Here is a 21,347-nt window from a genome sequence, read left to right as displayed (position 1 = left end):
AAAATGTGTTTTTTTTTTTTTTTAAAGATACTGTTTAAAAAAGAGACTTGGAAGATGGTTTAGCATACATAGGAATATTTGTTTTTGTAGAGAACCAAGGTTTAGTTCTAGTACTTATTATGGCAGCTCAGAATTACAGGAGATCAAGCACTTGCTTCTGATCTCTGTAGACATCAGACATGCTCATGGGGCAAACTGGTATATGCAGGCAGAAAACTCAAACGCATAAAATAATAACAATACTTAAAACTTTCAAATACGGGCATTTGGTTCAGCAGTTGGGGAGCTGTTTTATTTAAATTTAATTTATTTAAATTTATTCTGGAATAAAAATATTTTAGAAGATACTTTAAAGTAATGCATGTTTTTCTATATTTCATGCACATTTATAAACCTTGGTAAAATTAATGGAGTAATACAAATACTTTTGTATGTCTTTTTAAATTGTTTTTTAAAGGATCAAAAAGAAAAAGTGAAAGAATGGAATCTATTGACACCAAGCGACAGAAGCCTTCTATCCATTCAAGACAACTGATTTCTAAGCCACTAAGCTCATCTGTTAGCAATAATAAAAGAATAGTTAGTACAAAAGGAAAGTCGGTTACAGAATATAAAAATGAGGAATATCAAAGATCTGAAAGGAACAAGCGTCTAGATGCTGATCGAAAAATTCGTCTGTCAAGCAGTTCCTCTAGAGAACCTTACAAGAGTCAACCAGAAAAACCTTGTCTACGGAAAAGGGATTCTGAAAGAAGGGCCAAGTCTCCTACACCAGATGGTTCTGAGGTAGTAAATGTTATTGCAGATAATAAAGCAGTTCTTTTTGAGGCTTTAGAACTCTTTATTCGTCTTGACCTTGTCTGTTAATGACTGCTGATTCCCTTTTTCTTTAAACATCAGAGAATTGGGCTTGAAGTTGATAGACGTGCAAGCAGATCCAGCCAGTCTTCAAAGGAAGAGGGGAACTCTGAGGAGTATGGCTCTGACCACGAGACAGGAAGCAGTGGTTCTTCTGAACAGGGCAACAACACTGAGAATGAGGAGGAAGGAGGGGAAGAAGATGTAGAGGAAGATGAAGAGGTAGATGAAGATGGAGATGATGATGAGGAAGTGGATGAAGATGCGGAGGAGGAGGAGGACGAGGAAGAAGATGAGGAGGAGGAGGACGAGGAAGAAGAGGAGGAAGAAGAAGAAGAATATGAACAGGATGAGAGAGATCAGAAGGAAGAAGGGAATGATTATGACACCCGTAGTGAGGCCAGTGATTCTGGTTCCGAGTCTGTTTCCTTCACAGATGGATCTGTCAGATCTGGCTCAGGAACAGATGGATCAGGTACTGGTCTTTTTTTTTTTTTTTTAAGTTTATATATTTCCTGGCTGTCAAATGATTTAGTATAAGTTTGTGTGAGTCCAAGTTTCTAAGTGTATTTCAGGTTTTAATTTTATTCACTCTTAATATTTTTATCCTTGACAACAACTTATTCAGGTACATATGCATTTGCTATATATTCATATGTATCTTTCCCCCTAGTTATTAGGACATTTCCAAAGTAGAATGCCTCTTAATTTTTCATTATGTAGCAATAGAACCAAAAACAAAATACATTCTTATTTTTGATACATGAGATATCTTTTTATTCTCTGCATATGAGTTGACAGGGATAGCTTGTAATCTTAGGTACTTGAGAAGGTAAGGCAGGAAAATTATGGAGTTAAGACCAGTCTGGTCTATGTGTAAGAATGTCTGAAAAGCAAAACCTGAAATGTCTGAAAAAAAGTATTCCTAATGTGAAGAATCTTCAGTTCTGGAGATGTGTGAATACACTTCTAGGACTAGATGGAATTTTCTTACAGGAATTGTTATTTGGTATTGAACCAAATAATGGATTTTATTGAAATGATTAGGCCCTGAAGTATTTATATTTAGTAAGTTCTTACATGAATTTGTTACTGTAGTTAGATTACTTCATATTATATTGCTTTTGTAGCAAGTATATTTCAAATGGAAAGGATAGGCTATCATTTTACAATAAATCAATACTTTTTATAAATAGTTTTAAAAGATACCTGGAATTCTAAAATTGCCTAATGTGGAATCTATTAAGACACTATACATAGATAATATGTGTATGTTTTGATATACATTGCCTGAAAAATGGGGTTACTGTGGAACTTTATTGGATATGCTAGCTTTTAAATACTAGGGACCTCATTTAATTTCAGTATCACTTGTTTTCTAGATTGCACTTTCTCTGGTTTACTTTTTCTCTGGATTTTTAGTAATTTATAAAATAACTCACTGGTTGATAAAAAGCTTTATTTTGCTAGGAGAATTTGCTTATGCTTTTGATTTCTGAGTCATAACCTCCATGTATTTAAAAAGTAGTAGAATTCATATAATATGCTAAACATTCCTTTGCCATTTCATTTACTAATGCCAGGTTTGCTATGCTATAAGATGAGTTCAGCAAAATCTGCATTGGTTCCTTCCCCCCATATTATCTATGTGGGGGATTTAGCTACAAGAACTATACTATTTTGTAAATGCAAATTTGTAAAGCTTTACTCACAGCTTTGAAAACAATGTAATAACAATTAAAAAAAAAAGAAGCACCAAAAGATTTGCTAGTCCTAGTGTGCCCATCTGGCCTTTCAAGTTTTGGGTATCATTACCATAGAATTGTCAGAATGTCCTTCCTTGGTTTATACACTAAAAGTAACATGGGCAATCTGTAACATTTTTTTTAGGGCAAATCCTAGTTAAGTATTAGTGTTTTCAGAAAACAATAAAACAAGCTGTAAAGTATCTTTTTTTTTTTCTTTTTCATTTACTTAGAAAACATAGAGCACAATTCTTTATACTCTAGCTTGAAGGCCTACCTTTCAAAATTGTGTCTTGCAACTGAGGAAATGTGTGACATGTTCCATTTTTTTTTGTTTGTTTTTTTGGTTAAAGTTTCTTACTTGTAAATTTCATTGAGTGTGCTTTAACCATTAAGAGAATAGAATTTAAGCTTAAGTAGTTAACTGAACTTATATAGAAGGGTACTATATTGTGACCATTGCTAATTCTTTTTTAGATTTCCATTGCTTTTACAAAATAATTTTTATATCATATCTTATCTCCCAGCTAAAGAGCTTTAAGGGGTTTATCACTATAACTACAATGGCAAGAGGCTGAATTCAGTTTCAGTCCTCATATATAAAATTCCACATTAAGCTTGATTTTTTTTTTCCCCCTGTGAGCCGGAGATCCCCCCACTCTCTTAAGTAAATACATGAACTGCCATTAAGATCTCAGTGGTAAAATTTAAAATAGAGAATCATCTAGAGCAGAACTGGTAAGAAGTAGAATTGAAGACACAGAATTGGGGAGCCAGCTTTTGGTTATGTTCTTATGTGTGTGTTTTCCAGTGTGAACGCTTTGCTCTGATGTTTGCGTACATCACAGTAAGACTACGGTAGTTTACACAAACAACAGGACTTAGTATAGCACTCCATAGCACATAGAAAATACATACTGAGTTTCACTGAAGAAAATTATATTTGCTGTACAAATTTTCCTCGGTTTTGGAAAACTGTTTCATAAAGCAGTTGAGTAAGTCCCTGATTTATATTCATGTGTTTTTATTGCATGAAATGTGACAGTTTCAAGCACAAATTTTTAAATGAGACCAAGGAAGTTGAGTAATAAGGGGAAGAAACATGATTACTGTTTAAGAGCTGGAAAGCAAGACTAGATTAGGACAGCTTCTCATTTGAATACCTATGCTAGCTTTTGTATTGTGATACTTTAAAAATTTGTCTGGATTTTTTTTTTTTTTTTTAGATGAGAAAAAGAAGGAAAGGAAGAGAGCTCGAGGCATATCACCCATTGTCTTTGATAGAAGTGGCAGTTCTGCATCAGAGTCATATGCAGGTAATCCCATTTAATTTTAGGATAATAGATGACTGACTGTCACTTGCTTTAGAAAGTGTGGAGGTTGTAGTTTAGTGTGAATTGTTGATGTTTATTAGTACTGAATTTTGGCATGTTCAGTGTAATAATTCTAGAGGAGACTAAGCTTTTTTCTTATTTTAATCCTGTTCTGTTACTGCTTCAGTGGAATTTTCAATTTTCACATTTTTTCTCTTGGAAGATGATGATTCAGTGACTAGTTTTCTGAGTGGGAAACTGTTCAAATATCCAAAAAAAATAAAAAATAAAAAAAAATTCGAACTCAAAAAGCAAAACACTCGTACACATGGAGAAGTATTTTTGTGTGTGTGGGTGTGCCAGGAAGAATTTGTCTTGAATGAGAATTTTATGTGACAAGACTGTAGAAATTTTGTCTTCATCTATTAAAGCTCAATCTGAACAAATGTACTTTGGCTAAATACAGGTTCAGAAAAGAAGCATGAGAAATTATCATCTTCCGTTCGTGCTGTCCGAAAAGGTATCATTTAAATTTGAAATTGTTTTCATTGCATGCTCCATAAAGTCATTGTTATTTTACCTTATCGGTTCTCCATTAGTAGTTGGTTTTAATGTGGTCATGTTCCGATATATCATGTTAAGGGAGACACATTAAAAACTTGAACAGAAATTTCCCATATTTTGTGTCTACTTTCTATTGTTTATCTTTCATAGTAATTATAGACAGTTTGCAATATTTTTGTTTCTAGATGTGTTGATTGGACACATGTTTAACAGCCTTAATAGTCTGTGATCAATCTTTAAATGAGTCTTTAATCAAAAATTTATAAAACTTAAAAGCCATTGTCATACTTAAGCATGGGTCTGATGTATCGGAACATCACTGGGCAAGGCTGCCCCGCACAGTGCTGCTTCTCCTTAGCTTTGCTTTATTCTTTGTGCCTGAGCTTTCTAGACTGACTGGGTGACTTGAGATTTTACAGTTTAGCTGGGTTTGGAGGGCTAATTTAGTACATTGGCACACCTATTATAGTAATGTCCATGGTTAATGAAAATGGATTTTTTTTTTCCAGATCAAACCAGTAAACTCAAATATGTCCTTCAGGATGCAAGATTTTTCCTCATAAAGAGTAACAACCATGAGAATGTGTCTCTTGCCAAAGCAAAGGTATTACCATCAGCCCCATCGAAATGTCCTGATCCTGAAAGTTAAATGAGGCACAGTGATCAATGAAATTTACCTCCAGCAGCCTTTCTTAGTTTCCATTTCAGATCTGGTCTATAGCAAGTTAGGAAACCTGGTAATGGTATGAGTTTACATTTTTGTCTTATTTGGAAAGCGCAGGAGTGGTGAAGGGTACATCATTTATACCATAATAGAGGTGTCTTCTGTTAATATTTCTTTTGCATCCAGCTATTAAATTTTTTATGTAGTCACTTGGGTTTAGGAAGAAGGGAGAGCCATAGCTGTAAAGGGTAAAGGTCCACTTTAGATTGTTACCAGGACTATCATTTCCTGGAGGATACTGAAGAAATAAGAAATAACTGGTGTTTTACACCATTGCAGTATTTCAAAATTCTTAGCTTAAGTTGAGTAACAGTTTCAACTGATTTATCAAAATATTCACATTCCTAACTATTAGAGTTGGTAGTATTTCTGATTTGGGTCGTACTTATAAAACTTTACAAAGAGAAAGTAACAAGCAGGTAGTTTAGTTGGCTATACTGTTTTCTTTAGCTGAAGTGGTTGTAAGCTGAAGTGATAAAGTGCTGAAATGTGAATGAAGAGACCAGGTTGCTCCAAGAAAATGAGAGCTTTGTTACCTTAACCTTTCTCTTTGGCTTTCTCCCCCCCGTCTCTGTCTCTGTCTGTCTGTCTGCCTGTCTGTCTGCCTCTCTCTGCCCCCACCCCTGTGTGTGTGTGTGTGTCTGTCTGTCTGTCTCTCTCTCTCTCTCTCTCTCTCTGGCTTATTTACTTTTCTTCTCTCTTTTTCAGAACTATTTTAGGGGGTCTAAATAACTATGTACCAGCTCTAATTAAACACAGATCTTTTCAAGTTACATAAAAAATTTGAACTTAGGAATAACTAGAATTTTGGCATTTTCACTTAAGGTTTTACTGCTGCTAACCCCTTATAAATTATGTGATTAAGCATACCTATTTAGGAAGATGGAAGTGATTCACCTTTCAATAACATATACGTACCAGAAAAATTGTTTTTCATTTTAGGATAATTGTAGTGATTGATACAGAATTTGAGTTCATAAGATTTGCTTGACAATCTCCTTTGTTTAGCTTTGTTATTTTATCAGATAAGTTATCAAGTGAGATTTTTGTTACAGTTTTTTAAATTTCAAGCACCAATATAGTAACTTTTATTATTACTTTAGTATTTGATTTTAATTTGTGATCTTTGCATTATTTCTATAGGGTGTATGGTCCACATTACCTGTAAATGAGAAGAAATTAAATCTTGCATTTAGATCTGCAAGGAGTGTTATATTAATATTTTCTGTCAGAGAAAGTGGAAAGTTTCAAGGTAAGAATAAAAGTGATTTGTTACTTTGGGTATATGAAATAATTGCATTTACCCTTAACAAATGTGATACTGTGGTTTTTAGGTTTTGCCAGATTGTCATCAGAATCGCATCATGGTGGCTCTCCTATACATTGGGTGCTTCCAGCAGGAATGAGTGCTAAAATGCTTGGAGGTGTTTTTAAAATTGACTGGATTTGCAGGTAAATTAATACAATTAATGGCAACTGGTTGGGAATAATGTTAAAATTATATAGTAATTTGATTAGTTTATTTAATTAGTTTCTGCTACCCTTTGGGGGTGATGGGGTTCTTTAGTCTCAGACTTGTATTCATAACATTGGTGTGTTAAAAATAAAAACAATGTTTTTTACCTGTTCAGCCTTCATAAACTGATACTGAATGTTAAGGAAAGAGAGTTTTCCTAGCAGTTAAGATCTGTGTGTTGATTTCATTGCAAAACAATTAAATTACTCTTAGTTGTCTTAACAGTTTGGAGACTACTTACTGCCGCACAGTTTGTGTTTTTAGGAACATAAGCAGTACATGTTTTATCTGCTCTTGGATGTCTTAAAGAGGATTAAGACTTAATTATGTTTATTTAGAAACAGTGACTAATTTTTGTAGCATGAGTTAGTATGTAACACGAGTTAACATAAAAACTTTATGGTCATACCAAATCATACATGGCTCATTCATATCTTACATATGACATTAAATATTATATGAAATGGACTATATGAATTTTATTTTATTTTATTTTATTTTATTTTACTTTATTTTATTTTATTTTTTGGAGCTGGGGACCAAACCCAGGGCCTTGCGCTTGCTAGGCAAGCCCTCTACCACTGAGCTAAATCCTCAACCCCTCTATATGAATTTTATTGATGAGTTGATTTGTTGGGTTTCAAAGGAATTAGAAGTGTTTGTTACAAATAAGAACAGTGTGGTGGCACAGGTCTATAACACCAACACATGGGGCCAAGGTACGAATATCACTGAATTACAAGCCAGGCTAAACTTGAGTCAAGCCTGAGGAAAACAAATGAGAAGGGTAAATGCTCTTTCTGTTCATGAAAGTGGAGGAGCATAGAAATGTTCCATGAGGTTGTATGGTTGTGAGGAGGAGAGCCAAAGGGTGAATGAAGAATGCGGATGTGCAGACTTCACAAAACTAAGCGAAACACTGTATTTGGATTTAAATAGAGAAATCCAAAACTATGCAGATCTTTTATTTTTTTTTTTTTGTTTTTTGTTTTTTTTTTTTTTTTGTTTTTTTTTTTTTTTTTTTTTTTTTTTTTTTTTTTTTTTTTTTTTTTTTTTTTTTTCTTTTTTTTTTTTTTTTTTTTTTTTTTTGGAGCTGAGGACCGAACCCAGGGCCTTGCTAAATCCCCAACCCGATCTTTTATTTTTTGTTTCAAAGATCTTTTAAAAATTTTTAATTTTTTTTTAATTGTTTGCTTGATTTTGTTTTATTTTTATTTTTTTTTTTTTTTTGGGAAAGATAGGATACCACTCTCCCCAACCCCAGATTTGTTTTATTTTATGGGATCTCTGTCTGACCCAGGGACTCAGTATGTAGACCAGGCTGGGCTTGAAACTAGCAGAGATCATTCTGCCTCTGTGTACTAAGTTGTGGGATGAAAGTCATGCATTACCACATCTGATTCTTCACTTATTTCTTAAAATTATTGTTATGTATGTATGTATGTCTGTGTACATGTGAGCTCATGTGTCCACAGAGTATAGAAAAACATCAGTTTCCCTGAAGCTGGAGTTGAGCCAGCTGGCTGCTGTGGGTGCTGGGAACTGAACTCTTTAACACTGGGACATCTCTCCAGCCCATGAGTTTACAATTATTTGCTTTAGCAAAAATTGAAAGGCATCTACATTTTGTTAGGTAAATACAAAATTGGTTAAGTAAAGTATGTTTTGTTTCTTACAGAATTTTGTAAAAATAAATGTTCATGCCATAACATGTGGAAGCAGAATAAATTAAAAAGTTTAATTACAGTGCATTGAAATGAGACTGTGATGTTGGTAACTTTTTTCTCCTTTCCCCGTTTACATATGTGTAGTTATTTAAAAAATTATTAAGTAATAATACAAACTTCAAAAAATTTGTGACATGGCTAAACAGGTAAAGGTACAGGCTGTGAAACCAGGGCACCTAGCTTGAACCCTAGTGCCTCAATGATGGCGAAAGAGAACTGACCTCATATACACACAGTCGCATGCGCAGAATACTGTGAAAATGGGTGACAAGTTATTGTTTTAGTTGATGTGTGTAAAAAAGGTTGTGTTTATTGTTTTTTATTTCCAGATATATAATTGTAAAGGCCAAAGAAAATATGGTTAGGTTTATCATTGAACTATTTTATTTGGATATGATGCCTTTTGGGAAAAAGAAACAATTATATTTTAAAGCAGATTAAATGTTAGAATGTTACTTGTATTAATGTTGATATTCTCAGATTGACATATTTTTTGTTTACAAGATGAATTTTATTGGCTAATATTTTTTAAATAAATTTTTTTACATTGACTCATTAATTGGCTATCTTATTAATTTTGTGCTTAGCAGAGATATCCCAAGTCCAGCCTACCTAGAGTAGCTATAAAGATTAAGGCAAAAAGGGTTTTACTTTTTAAAATTATTAAGTGTATGTAGATAAAATATTCTGTTTAATATATTAACACTCAAAAGTTGTGGAGGACAATGGATACTTGCTACATTGATATTTGTTTCATGTAAGTCATTTGAGGGCTGAGTTTTGTTTTTCTTTACAAGTGAGATTTACATTAGATTGTCAGAACTAAAAATTTTACACACTTAAACATTCTAAGTTTGTTGAATCCCCAGTAATTCCTACAACTGTGTAGGCACATGAAAATTGAGACAGACAAATACTTTTTACAAGACAGGAGCGAGCTCAGAGTAACACTGTAATCTATGGAATAACCAGAATTAAACTTACTCAATAATTTTACTTTCAGTTTTTTGTTGGCTACTCCAAGTAACAACCTACTTATGCTCTTAATTACTTCTTTTAATGTGAATAGACAAACCACTAATATCACATGAAAGGCTTTACTTTTTTTTTTTTTTTTTTTGGTTAAATTTGTCCCTATAGAGTGAGTTGAAAGGCTTTACTATTTTTTTTTTTATTAAATTTGTCCTTATAGAGTGACTTAAATCTTGACCTCTTCCATATTTCTGTTACACTTATTATTAACAATGTCATATCACTCTTTTCCATAGGATATCTGTTCAAAAGGTAACTAGATCTTGTTCTGTAACTGATAAAAGCAGGTAGTGTGGTTATCTATGGCATCATAGTTGTCTGTTATATCCTAGCTGAGATTTTCTAACATCACCCAGCAGTGTGCAGTCTTTTCAGTCTAATTATGGCCCATCCTATCAAACACAGACCTTTATTTTAGATATTGGGTATTCTGCTTTTATACTTCTAGTGATAAAAATAATCTAACTGTAAAAAAAACTGTAAGAAAGCCAGACATTAATGAAGCTACCTACTTCTCAAAGATTAGGATGTAGTAGTGAGCCTTTTATTTCACCAACCTTGACTATACTTTATTTGTGATGCAGGTTGACTAATTTGATATTTGTTATAGACAGGCAATTGAAGTTTTATTAATCGGTACTGCTTTCCTCTTTTATTTTTTTCCTTTTAGCTGACATGTGCTTGTTACATTTTATAAATAACCAGTGCTCCACATTGTGTTCTTGATAAGCAGTGTTTGGTAGATAGAAGGTAGTAAATGTATTTGTGACTTAAAAGTATTTTCAGCTCCGTGGTTCATAGTTTAATTCTTTTTAAGGAGCACTTGTATTAGTCTTTTGAGATAGAGCTAGGTTTTGAAGGGCTCTCTGTAGAAGATTAGATGCCCTACCCCACTGTTAAGTGAGTCTTTACATTTTTGTCAACACTCATTGTTGATTTATTGACTACTGAAGTATAGTACTCATCCTTAAAAAAATTTGCAAAGTAATACACTGTATGCTATTTCATATTTAGGCGTGAATTACCCTTTACTAAGTCAGCTCATCTCACCAATCCCTGGAATGAACATAAGCCAGTAAAGATTGGACGTGATGGACAGGTTTGTTTATTCTTTAATCTGTTTTATAGACTCTTATTAAAAGATACTTTAAAGCCTTGTCTGAAAGATAATGAATTGTGAAAACCAGAAGATTATGGGATATTCCTGATTCCTGTGTTGTGACTGACTAGGAAGATATTTATTAATATTGATACTCAGGTAAATGGTATTTTCACTAATAAACTGAAGTGAAAGTGATAGAACTAGCCTAGTTTTTCACTATAGAAATTTAAATGTAGAACACTTAATGAATCTGCATTTTCCTTTTGCAGGGAGCATAGTATTCTTGTGTGCATCATTCTTTTCTTAGTATATGTGCTGATGAAGCAAGAACTCAAATTCCTAAAGTTTTATAATAATTTATAATAATAGTTTCAGAATTGTTATTAATATGTCCGATTTTCTAAATAGAAAGTTGCCCTCTGAAAACACAGATGTATACACTTATGCATACACGTTTTAAAGTCTGCAAATTAAATTGGACATATGTAGTGAGTAAAAATAAACCCAAGCTTTTCATACTTTGAGTTCCCGCATTTGGTTTGGCGCCAACAGTTATTCATATTATTTTTGTTGCTTGTAAGTTAAAGGTGTTAATATTTAAAAGTACAACTTTGTCTAAGCTTGTAGGTTAGTCTGTCTCTGTAGGTGTTCAGTTCTGATTCTCAGACATAATTTTTTTTAAGATGAATGACTTACATTTTTATATTTTATGCAAATATTTTTTGGATAGAATGGAATAGAATGAGTTTTATAGCAGCTGCACTTTGGATGAGATTCTGCACTTGTGCTTTCTACTCTTCAGATACATGGAGCACTTTACAGTGGTTTTTGTAAACCTGGACGTTTATTAGAATCTTGTTTATTTTAGCTCCTTGGGAAAAAGTCTTTGAAGTCAGTGTTTTGTACATGAGGAAATTAAGTTGTTTGAGAGAGTCTATTTTGTCTTTTAATTGCTATTTTAATATTACAGGAAATTGAACTTGAATGTGGAACCCAGCTTTGTCTTCTGTTTCCCCCTGATGAAAGTATTGACTTGTATCAGCTCATTCATAAAATGCGTCACAAGAGAAGAATGCATTCTCAGCCTCGATCAAGAGGACGTCCATCCCGTCGAGAACCAGTCCGGGATGTGGGAAGGTTAGAAACGTTCTTTGGACTGATAATAGGCACATGTATCGGGATAACATGATGGAGGAATGTGATTCGTCAAAAGTTTGTCCTGCGGTAAAGAAGAAAGAGAAAATCCTCAAATCAAGCTGCATGGACTAGTTTGTGGCTTCATTGAGGATTTCACATGGTCACCTTGGTCTCAGTCATTTTTTTCAAGAGGAAAATGGGGATCTTTCCTAATGCAGAAAAAAATAATTTACTAACAAGTGATGGCCAGTTTAGACTAGATAGTCTCTGATAATAAATACAGCAAGTGAAACGAGGTAGGCATTTTGTTGCTAAGAACAGGCTAGAAAGGATGAAGAGGAAGTCTTTATTTGCAAAAATTGTTAATATTTTATAAAGCCTTTTCTTTCAGGTGTGTCTCTGGATAAGCCTTATCACATATGGGACTTTTATAAAGGATCACTAATATTTTTTGAGAAGATGACGCCTCACTTAGAGGATAAAATGTTTTAAGTTATTTCATATTCAAGAGGAGCATTATTGGGACTGTTTCCAATTTTGTCACCGTGATGTGTTAACCCCATTGCCACATATTCTGTAACATGTGCCCAGTGAATTCACACATCCTGCTGAGCTTCTGAAAACAATAGGTTCTTTCCAAAGGGGATCAAGTGGCCCTGGGAGACCCGGCAACAAACCAAAACGAAGGGCTGTTGCTGTGTCTGTTTACAACTTTTCCAGATGCTGGCAGTACCTGTGGACTTAAAGTGTTTTTTAGAGGATCGCCATGGTTATTGATCACTACCTTATGAACTAAACAGCATTTTCCAGAAAAAGGGGGTTTAACTTGTTACAGAATTGGAGAGAAGTCTTTGAAAAGAACTGATTTAAGCCCTTCTACCCAACACCTTCCCCTGTATAGATTTGCATACAGCTAAATCTAAAATATTCTGCTAAAGACTATTGGATGTGTGGTTGATGGGATGAAACCTTTGGTTAAGTTTCCTTTTGCTGGAAACAACCGGTGGTAGGTACAGATAATCAATCAATCCAACAGGAGTCCCATTTCTTTGAGCTTAAAAAGGACTTTGTCGAGTAGGTAGGAGCAAACCTGGCAGAGCCCCTTACTTTTGGCCTAAGAGGACTGATCACCAAGATGTCTTTTCAAGTTTAAGCTAAGAGGTTTCCAGTGCAATACAGTAAATACAAGTGAAGTTTTTCCTCAGTTTTGCAATGGACTGCAAACTATACTTATAACACCACTACACCTTCTCAAGCCTGCCAGGGCCTCCATTTATGTATGTGGCTTACAGTCAGTAGTTGGACTACTATATGAACTGTTACTTTCATGTTTTATACCGGTCGTAAATGCACTCCCCAAACTACAAGAAAGCGGTATGTTTATTTTATAAACCAGCTTTTAATTTTCTTAGTATTTATTGTAGATGCGACTGTTTTTTATTCTGTGGGGGTGGGTGGGTGGTACTTGGTTTGTTGGATTTAATTGCAGTTTGAGTGGTTTGGTGCAAAAATTAGAGTATTCAATATTTGGAGAGCTGAAAAATTATTGATGCTGGGTTATTATATACTATATATTTGAAACTGGATAGTAAGAGGATATGTTTATTCTCTAAATGTTTTGGAACTTTTGTTTTCATTTTGTTTAGCTTTACTAAATGCTAAGTAAAGTGTATTTTATGCTGTATTGTTATATTAGCTATCAAGGTTTATGAAAGACAATGAAGAACAGCCCTCAGCAAATTCAGCAGTACCTTCTAAGGTTAAACTTTCAGCTAGTTTGACGAACTCTGTTAAAACTTATTACCTAACAGTTCATGAGAACTGTTTTAAAAGGCATTGTTTCTGGAAAAATTATCTTAATTACTAATGTTATTAAAGAAAGTAATGTTTTTAAGATGCTAGTTTTTCAAGTAACTAACATTTTCAAAACTTTCCTGTTACCTAGCTATATTACATTTAAAACTTTCTGTATAATATGAAAAACTATAGTTTTGTATAAAGCAGAGGCATCATTTAAGATTTCTTAGCTTTGTTTAGATTGAATCTAAACTTACAGTATCTATAAATTTTAGACCTAACTATTGCACAATTGCTGGTGTGGTTTTCCTTCTGTTGTTACCTGAATGGTGACATTTGAGAAACTGACTTGTTAAAGAATTGCTCATGTTTTTAGACTACTAGAATGTACAGGTTTGGTTAGATAATTCTTGAGGTTGTCTTACAGCGTGAGATTACAGAGAGATTACTCCAGGAGTATGTGTAAGGTTTGCCTTTGAGGAATTAAAATTTAAGAACTTTTAAAAGTTGTTTACCAAAAATTAATGGCAATATTTTTAGGAGGCCATGGGCTATTCTTTGTACTCATCTCTGTCAAACTCTTGCTTTGCTGTTTGTTTTACCAGCTGTTTTTGGTTTAATTTCTAATGTGTCTAATTTGTGTAGGCGTCGACCAGAAGATTATGATATTCATAACAGCAGAAAGAAACCAAGGATTGACTATCCCCCTGAGTTTCACCAGAGACCAGGTTAATATTTTATAATCCTGAAGATTATTTGATATAAAATTATTAAAACAACAACTTCCAGTAGGTTTAAAAGTAAAGAACATTTAGGGCTTGAGACTACCTTAGGAAATCATTACTAGTTCTAATTAGAAGTTCTTCCCCACCATGTTTAGATCGTTCAGTCCATTTCATTGAGTCATGATTATCTGAAATTGCTGCCTTAGCAAATAATGGAAATTGATCTGTACATGTATAAGATGTAGGAAAATCATTTTGTTGTGTTTTCTGTTCCTTATGATATGTAGTGTTTTCTGTCGTATGCAGCATTAATTAAAAATCAAAACAAATTAGGCCTTTTAGAAACAAAAATAAAAACTTGGTGTCATTTTGAAGAGTGGTAAACACTTGGCTTGTTATCCAAGTGTAAATATTTCAGTTAGTGTGTTGTTTATTGGGATTAAAGAAGGGATATATTTAAATTTGAGTCATGGACACACCTGTAAAACTCTAGAATTTGTTTCTGGTTAGCATTATAACTAGTGTTTTGTAACAAAATGGTTTTACAGAAGCACTTTTTTTCGTTTGTTTTTTAAAGATTTATTATCTATAAGTATACTGTAGCTGTTTTCTTCAGACCCACCAGAAGAGGGCATCAGATCTCATTACAGACGGTTGTGAGCCACCATGTGGTTTGCTGGATTTGAACTCAGGACCTCTGGAAGAGCAGTTAGTGCCCTCCAGCACTGAGCCATTTCTGCAGCCCCCACTTTTCTTTGTCTCTAAGGGAGGCAATTGTGTTTCATTTAGACAAATAACCTTCCCCAGTAACAGAGCCAGTCAGACATTTTTATAAATTAGTTTGCTGGATGGGTAGAGTAGATAAGTTGATCTTGGAATATACATACACTCATCTTTGTAGCTTTTTACAAATTTCTGTCCTTTTGAGTCTTCCTGGTTTAAAACTTGGCTATAACTTCTCAAGGTGAAACATTCTTGAATGGCCATTCTGAAGTGTCCTTAAGCAAGTTCAGATGTTCCACTCAAGTTAGTTCTCTGCCCTTAACACAGGATACATGTGAATCTCTGTAGTAAAGTGCTAACATCCTTTAAAGTATATTTTTCATGGGAAGAGTTGAAACAAGGGTAAGGAAGGTTTAATTATAATGCCCTAGTGAAAACATAAAGTTTGATTTACTAAAATGCTTGATGTTTGAACAGGGTATTTAAAGGATCCCCGATACCAGGAAGTTGACAGGTAAGTTGGGTTCACTCTTGCTTAGCTTTGAAATACATTCTTGGAACTAGTTTATGAATTACCTGAATTTAGTTTCACAAATCTTATTCCCAACAGACGATTTTCAGGAGTTCGCCGAGATGTGTTTTTAAATGGGGTAAGCATTCAATTTTTCATATTTAAAGACAGGGTCTGATTGGTTTATTTCCCTGATTTTAATATTGTTGACAATGTCATCTTTTATTTTAGTCCTACAATGATTATGTGAGGGAATTTCATAACATGGGACCACCGCCTCCTTGGCAAGGAATGGTTTGTATTGCTCTATTTTTTACATCTCTTTTTTTTTTGTATTACTCTAACTTCATTTTGCAGTATTTTAATAAATACTCAGAATGTGATAGCTGTCCACGAAGAGACTAAAAATAGTTGGATAAACAATATAGTTTATATGGATAAGTGTAAAGCATAGCATAGTAATAGTATAAGCTCTTCCTCCCTGAGTGGTCAGTTACTCTCCCATCTTTCTCTGACCAGGTTCTATGATAACATGCTTATTTTGTTCATAAAATTTACCAACTGTTTATTCATTGGCTTATCTGACATATATTGAGTAGTTTGTGCAAGGAAGGATGCTTGCTTTGTATATATGTTGAAAAATGATCAGTTATGTTCATATCATAATTTAGCTTTCAGTCAAATGATGTCAGCTTAGGATTGTGAAGAAAATAATTTCACTAAATTAATGTGAAGTTTCTAATTGTACTTGATGTGATAATTAGGAAATTTAGTTCATTTAAATTAAGACAGTTAAATCTTGAAATTTAATCTTCTGTTTTCAAGGACATTTGATACTATAGTTTATTTTGAGAGTATATCTTGTGATGATAAGGATACCTGGAAACAGTTTCTAAGAGGTAAAACTTCGTAGCTGAAGTACTTCTGCATGCCTTGTTTCCTCATTTTATTTCTGTGGTTTCATATCAGGTATAGTTTTACAATATGTTACACATACAAATTAATTTTGAAAATCTTTGAATCTGAACTACTAAGATAAGCTTGACACTATATAATTTTGTGCCCTTTATTAATATGACATCTTAAAATTACATTTAATTATTGCTGTTTCTGTGGGCATATGCATGCCATGCACAGATGTATGGGTCCTAGGGATGGAACTCAGGACATCATGCCTGGCAGCAGGTGTTCAGCCTGTTGTCCAATCTTACCAGCTTCTATATTGACAGTTTTAAAGCTATATATTAACTCTTAGACCTTTATTTTGGAGAGAGATTTATGAGTAACTGATTCCAGAACCCAGTGTACTGCAATTGCTTCCCAGCTGTGTGCACACTTCTGTTATGACCCTTTCTGTAGTGTGATTGTAGGCTAGTTGCTTAATCTCTTGGCTTTCTTTTCCGTAATTTAGGATTAAGATAACTTTGCTATATTATGCCAAGTAAGTATAAGTGCTTAAAAATGTGCTTTAGTTTTAATAATCACATGATTTCTATTTCTGCTAGAATTTAATATAGGTAACAATGTAGAAAGAGAATATGTCTTTTCATATTTTGTTTTTAACAAATAGTTATTTTGGGAAGCCTTAATGACTTCAGTTTATACGTATAGTAATGGCGAAACTGTTTGGGATGGTGTGATTTCAGGATGATTTGTTAACAAGGATCTGTGTAGATCTTCATGTAGATGGTTTTTCTTTTTTAGCCTCCTTACCCGGGAATAGAACAGCCTCCACACCATCCTTACTACCAGCACCATGCCCCGCCTCCTCAAGCCCACCCCCCTTACTCAGGACACCATCCGGTACCACATGAAGCAAGATACAGAGATAAACGAGTAGTAAGTGCACAAGGAGGCAGAGGTGTGAGGGAACTACTTAGAATTTCTGTAGGTAATTTATATATGGGCACATACTAGATTTCGATGTTGAACCATTTGTATTCTTACTGTAGACTGAATGTTAATTCTCCACTTGTTCTTATTAAAAGTAGCTGATCATGTCATGGATTATATAGATAGACTTGTATTTCACATGTCTTAAGTTGAACTATTATGTGTGTGTACATACATATGTACATTAATGTATAGGCATTGTCGAAATGTGCAGGATATTCTTAGGCTCAGATCTTAGTTATTAGCTATGTAATTCAAAACTGCTATCAAAATTTTTATTTTTATTTTTTCTAATAAGTAAGATAGTAAATTTTAAGGTAACTTTTAAATCATGTATTTTTTTTAACCAAGTTTAAATTATTTAAAACTAGTAACCAAGCAACTAGCTTCATTTTACTACTGTTCTTGAGAAGGCTCTAGTAACACTAAGGAACCAACACCAAGATATTAACAAATAGAGAGGGGTTTTGGGGATTTTTAGCTCAATGGTAGAGCCCTGGGTTAGGTCCTCAGCTTGGGGAGTGGGGGTGGGGGAGTCCAGAATAATACTTTCCTTATAGTAATTGGGTCTTATTGTCCATGGTGACAATTCTTTATGAGTAGAGTTGATGCATGTTTTGCAGTTTCTGGGCTTTCAAAAATGTAGGGCTGTTTGATTGTTAAGACCAATTTTCTGTTAAAATATATTTTTTCATGAAAATGGTACTTAATTGGATGATGTGTTCATACACATTGAAATTAGGTAACTTTGGTTTAATGTTAAAGATGAAGAATACACATATTACAGAGTTGGTCAGAATAGTAATTTCATATCTTTGAAAATTTTTATGGCTTATTTTTTAGTTCAAAAAGTCCATTAAAATAAATCTTTTTAACATTCTGTAAACCAACTTGCTGATTCTGACTAATATTGCTAGCGTAGAATATGATAGAATTTTTGTCACAATTTGTGGCTTATATAAGGTAAATCTTAAGTATATTGGGAAGTCTTACATAAATTTGTTTATAAATGCTATCGATGCATTTATAAAAGAAAACAAAACTGGTAACAATATTTAAAATAGGAAGTCAGTCCAAGATGCTGTAGTTACCTTGCCCTTACAAACTACTTCTATTTCATGAGCCTTCATTTGATTAATTAGAACATGTAATCCATGTTATAATACATTCATATTGTACTAAAAATGATCGTTAGTGGGGAATTGTTCTCTGAACCTTGCATTTTATACATTTAACCTGACGCACCACACACAAGAAAAGATGACCTGAAAGGTAGAGCAGGCCTCAAGCTTAGACATGGCCTCTACCTGACCTTGCATCTATCTCCTTTATGCTGTGCTTTGTCCTAGCCTTGCTTCAAAATGGGTTGCTTTATGTAGGGTCGGTTCCGAAATAAAATCACTGTAGCTGTCCTCAGACACACCAGAAGAGGGCATCAGATCCCATTATAGATGGTCATGAGCCACCATGTGGTAGCTGGGATTTGAACTCACAGGACTTCTGGAAGAGCAGTCGGTGCTCTTAAGCACCGAGCCATCTCTCCACCCCTCTGAAATAAAATTTCTTATGGCTCACAAGTAAATTTTCTTGAAGTTCATCAGATTCCTGAGAACTTTTTTATTGAATTTCTTAAATTACTGTTAATAGTATTAATTTGTAAGAAAATTTTGAACCTAAGATTTCCTAGTTTCACAGAGTTTGCTTGTTTATTTTGTAGAATGGAAGGTGATGGAAGGGTGTGTTGCATAAAGAATGATATTTAGTGTAATTGCTAGTATGATGGTGTAGGAATGGAGTGAGTGAACAGTTGATGGTTATGGTTCTCTCCTGAAAAACCAGATGGAAAAGTCTTCAAGTTGAGTAGGAACTTACAGGAATAGATGTGCGTTCCTGTAGTGCTGATAGTATCACCATTAAGTTCCACTGAAGTCATGGGTGCGTTTTCTGATTTCTTCTTTACCAGACAACTATTAAGGGTTTGTAACTTTCATGTAAAATACTACTTTGCTGATCCCTTTTCTCCTTTTTCCTAGCATGACTATGATATGAGGGTTGATGATTTCCTTCGCCGCACACAAGCTGTTGTCAGTGGTCGGAGAAGTAGACCCCGAGAAAGAGATCGGGAGCGAGAGCGAGACCGCCCTAGAGATAACAGAAGAGATAGAGAGCGAGACAGAGGTCGTGATCGAGAAAGAGAGAGAGAAAGAATATGTGATCGGGACAGAGACCGAGGGGAAAGAGGTCGTTATCGAAGATAATGTGCTTTTTGGAAGCACTGACTGAAGATAAAAAAATATTGTATTTTTTTTGTGTGTGTTTACAAGTAGTAAATTTATTTTCAGCTGTCTACTTAAAGCTCATTGTGTAGAAGGATTTATTATCATCTTTGTTCCAAGCATGCAGTAGAATAAGAACTGGAAAACTCAGATCCGCCCAAAAAAATGCACAGTTGACAGTTGAGTTGACACTTTTATTGGGGCAGAATGGAACAGTCCAAGAATGTAGATATTGATTCATTCTCCATAAATGTTCTTTTTACAGTGTATTCATCCTAGAGTTATTTTGTTTGTTTGTTTTCCTTCTTTTGGACCTTGGTCAATACTGCCATAGTATTTTGCTTTGTGTTTCTATAGGTAGCTGCACACGGTTCAGTAAAAATAATGCTGCTATCAAGTATGCAGATATTGAGTATGATGGTTTGACTATATGGCAGTGTTGTAGCAGCCTCTCGGTTTCTCCTCTTCCCTCCTTTTTTTTAAACCTATAAAGCCACTTTTTTTTAAGTCTTCAATGATGAGAGCAATATTAAGAAGACATTGCTATCTAATTTTTAATCTTTTTAAATAAAACGTTCCTATGTTCAGTAGCATGGTCGATGCTATTGTTTAGCCTTCCTTCCAAACTGTACATTGGCTTGGAATGTTCAGTTTTGCGTGTGTGGCAGCAGAAGATAACCCCACATTCTACATTGCTACTGTTTTGTATGAAATAAATTGGTAAAGATTGACACTAATTTGTTGTATTTCCTTGTCTGATTCCATTAGCATGGCAGTTCATGCGCCCATAAAACCCCATGGAGTGGCATTATGTTGATAATTTAGTTTGTATTTATACATCTAACATTTTGGATCCATAGTTTAGGTTTTTTGTTTTCATCATCTATTTGAATTTTTTACACAGTTTTCTCTTTTCTTAATCTTCAACTTTTTCACATTTCTGTCTTTCCTTTAACGATTCTCTAACCACACAAGAAAAAGTTGATAAGTGTTTCTTTTTTCCTTTTTGCATTTTAATGTCTTGATTTGCACCTGGTCTGTATGAAATTGACTGTCTGAAGGTTGGGGCTGAATTTGGGCAGTTTTCTTTTTGATAGTATTGAACTTAGAGTTAGAAAGTCAATACATGGGCTTGTGTTTTAAATAAGGCTACAGAAAACACAGGAGCTTTAATATTGAAAAGTGTAACTGTCACCGTTAGCATATCTTCCTATACACGCAGATTCTATTTACCAATGTTAGCATTAAAGCCTGTGCAAACATTAAGTGGAGGTGCAATAGGCCTGAAATTTAACTTAAGAATGTAACTAGTTGGTGATGTTAAGTCATGTCATTCATTTCTTACTACTAAGTTTACACATCTATGAGATTCTGTTCATCCCTCTCCCTCCCTCTTGTCTATCTGCCCATTTTCCTTACAAGTCTCTGCCTCACTTTCACACCTTTATGTTTTTATTTGTGAGGTATTTTATTTCATCAGGCAGTCGCACTTTGTAGTAATGTCTACTTTTTTCCCCAAGTTTTTAACCACCAAATACTTTGAATAGAAGCTATCACCAGAAATTTTTTTAAATCAATAACTCTACAAAATAAGTAGGCAGCATTAAAGTTATTTTCTGATGGTAAAGTGGGGCGGTAAATCATATCGAACACTCTATATGCATTGTGTGCTTCTGTGCTGCTGTATACCAACTGACTACATCT

At 34.1% G+C, this 21,347-nt stretch overlaps 1 protein-coding gene across 7 annotated transcripts in view; it reads left to right on the top strand.

Moving 5' to 3' along the window:
• Ythdc1 (YTH domain containing 1) overlaps nucleotides 1–20,380 on the top strand; it is a 31,292-nt gene extending 10,912 nt beyond the window's left edge. For 2 of the 7 annotated variants that reach the window (XM_032915867.1, XM_032915865.1), the window contains 15 exons: nucleotides 458–786; nucleotides 901–1,333; nucleotides 3,830–3,919; nucleotides 4,383–4,436; nucleotides 4,990–5,084; nucleotides 6,348–6,456; nucleotides 6,539–6,656; nucleotides 10,494–10,578; nucleotides 11,552–11,718; nucleotides 14,161–14,243; nucleotides 15,441–15,477; nucleotides 15,550–15,613; nucleotides 15,706–15,768; nucleotides 17,179–17,313; nucleotides 19,401–20,380. In XM_032915867.1, coding sequence (XP_032771758.1) covers nucleotides 458–786; nucleotides 901–1,333; nucleotides 3,830–3,919; nucleotides 4,383–4,436; nucleotides 4,990–5,084; nucleotides 6,348–6,456; nucleotides 6,539–6,656; nucleotides 10,494–10,578; nucleotides 11,552–11,718; nucleotides 14,161–14,243; nucleotides 15,441–15,477; nucleotides 15,550–15,613; nucleotides 15,706–15,768; nucleotides 17,179–17,313; nucleotides 19,401–19,625 — 2,087 coding nt within the window. In that variant the 3' untranslated portion in view covers nucleotides 19,626–20,380. Of the gene's footprint in view, nucleotides 1–457; nucleotides 787–900; nucleotides 1,334–3,829; nucleotides 3,920–4,382; nucleotides 4,437–4,989; nucleotides 5,085–6,347; nucleotides 6,457–6,538; nucleotides 6,657–10,493; nucleotides 10,579–11,551; nucleotides 11,719–14,160; nucleotides 14,244–15,440; nucleotides 15,478–15,549; nucleotides 15,614–15,705; nucleotides 15,769–17,178; nucleotides 17,366–19,400 lie in introns of all 7 variants that reach the window. The other 5 variants (XM_032915870.1, XM_032915869.1, XM_032915866.1 and 2 more) reach the window with 4 other exon arrangements.
• Nucleotides 20,381–21,347: the final 967 nt, after the last annotated feature.

This window comes from Rattus rattus, chromosome 11, assembly GCF_011064425.1.
Source record: "Rattus rattus isolate New Zealand chromosome 11, Rrattus_CSIRO_v1, whole genome shotgun sequence".
Taxonomy (NCBI): Eukaryota; Metazoa; Chordata; class Mammalia; order Rodentia; family Muridae; genus Rattus; species Rattus rattus.
Note: the sequence above shows the minus strand (reverse complement) of the source record. Positions and strands in the feature narration are given on the sequence as shown.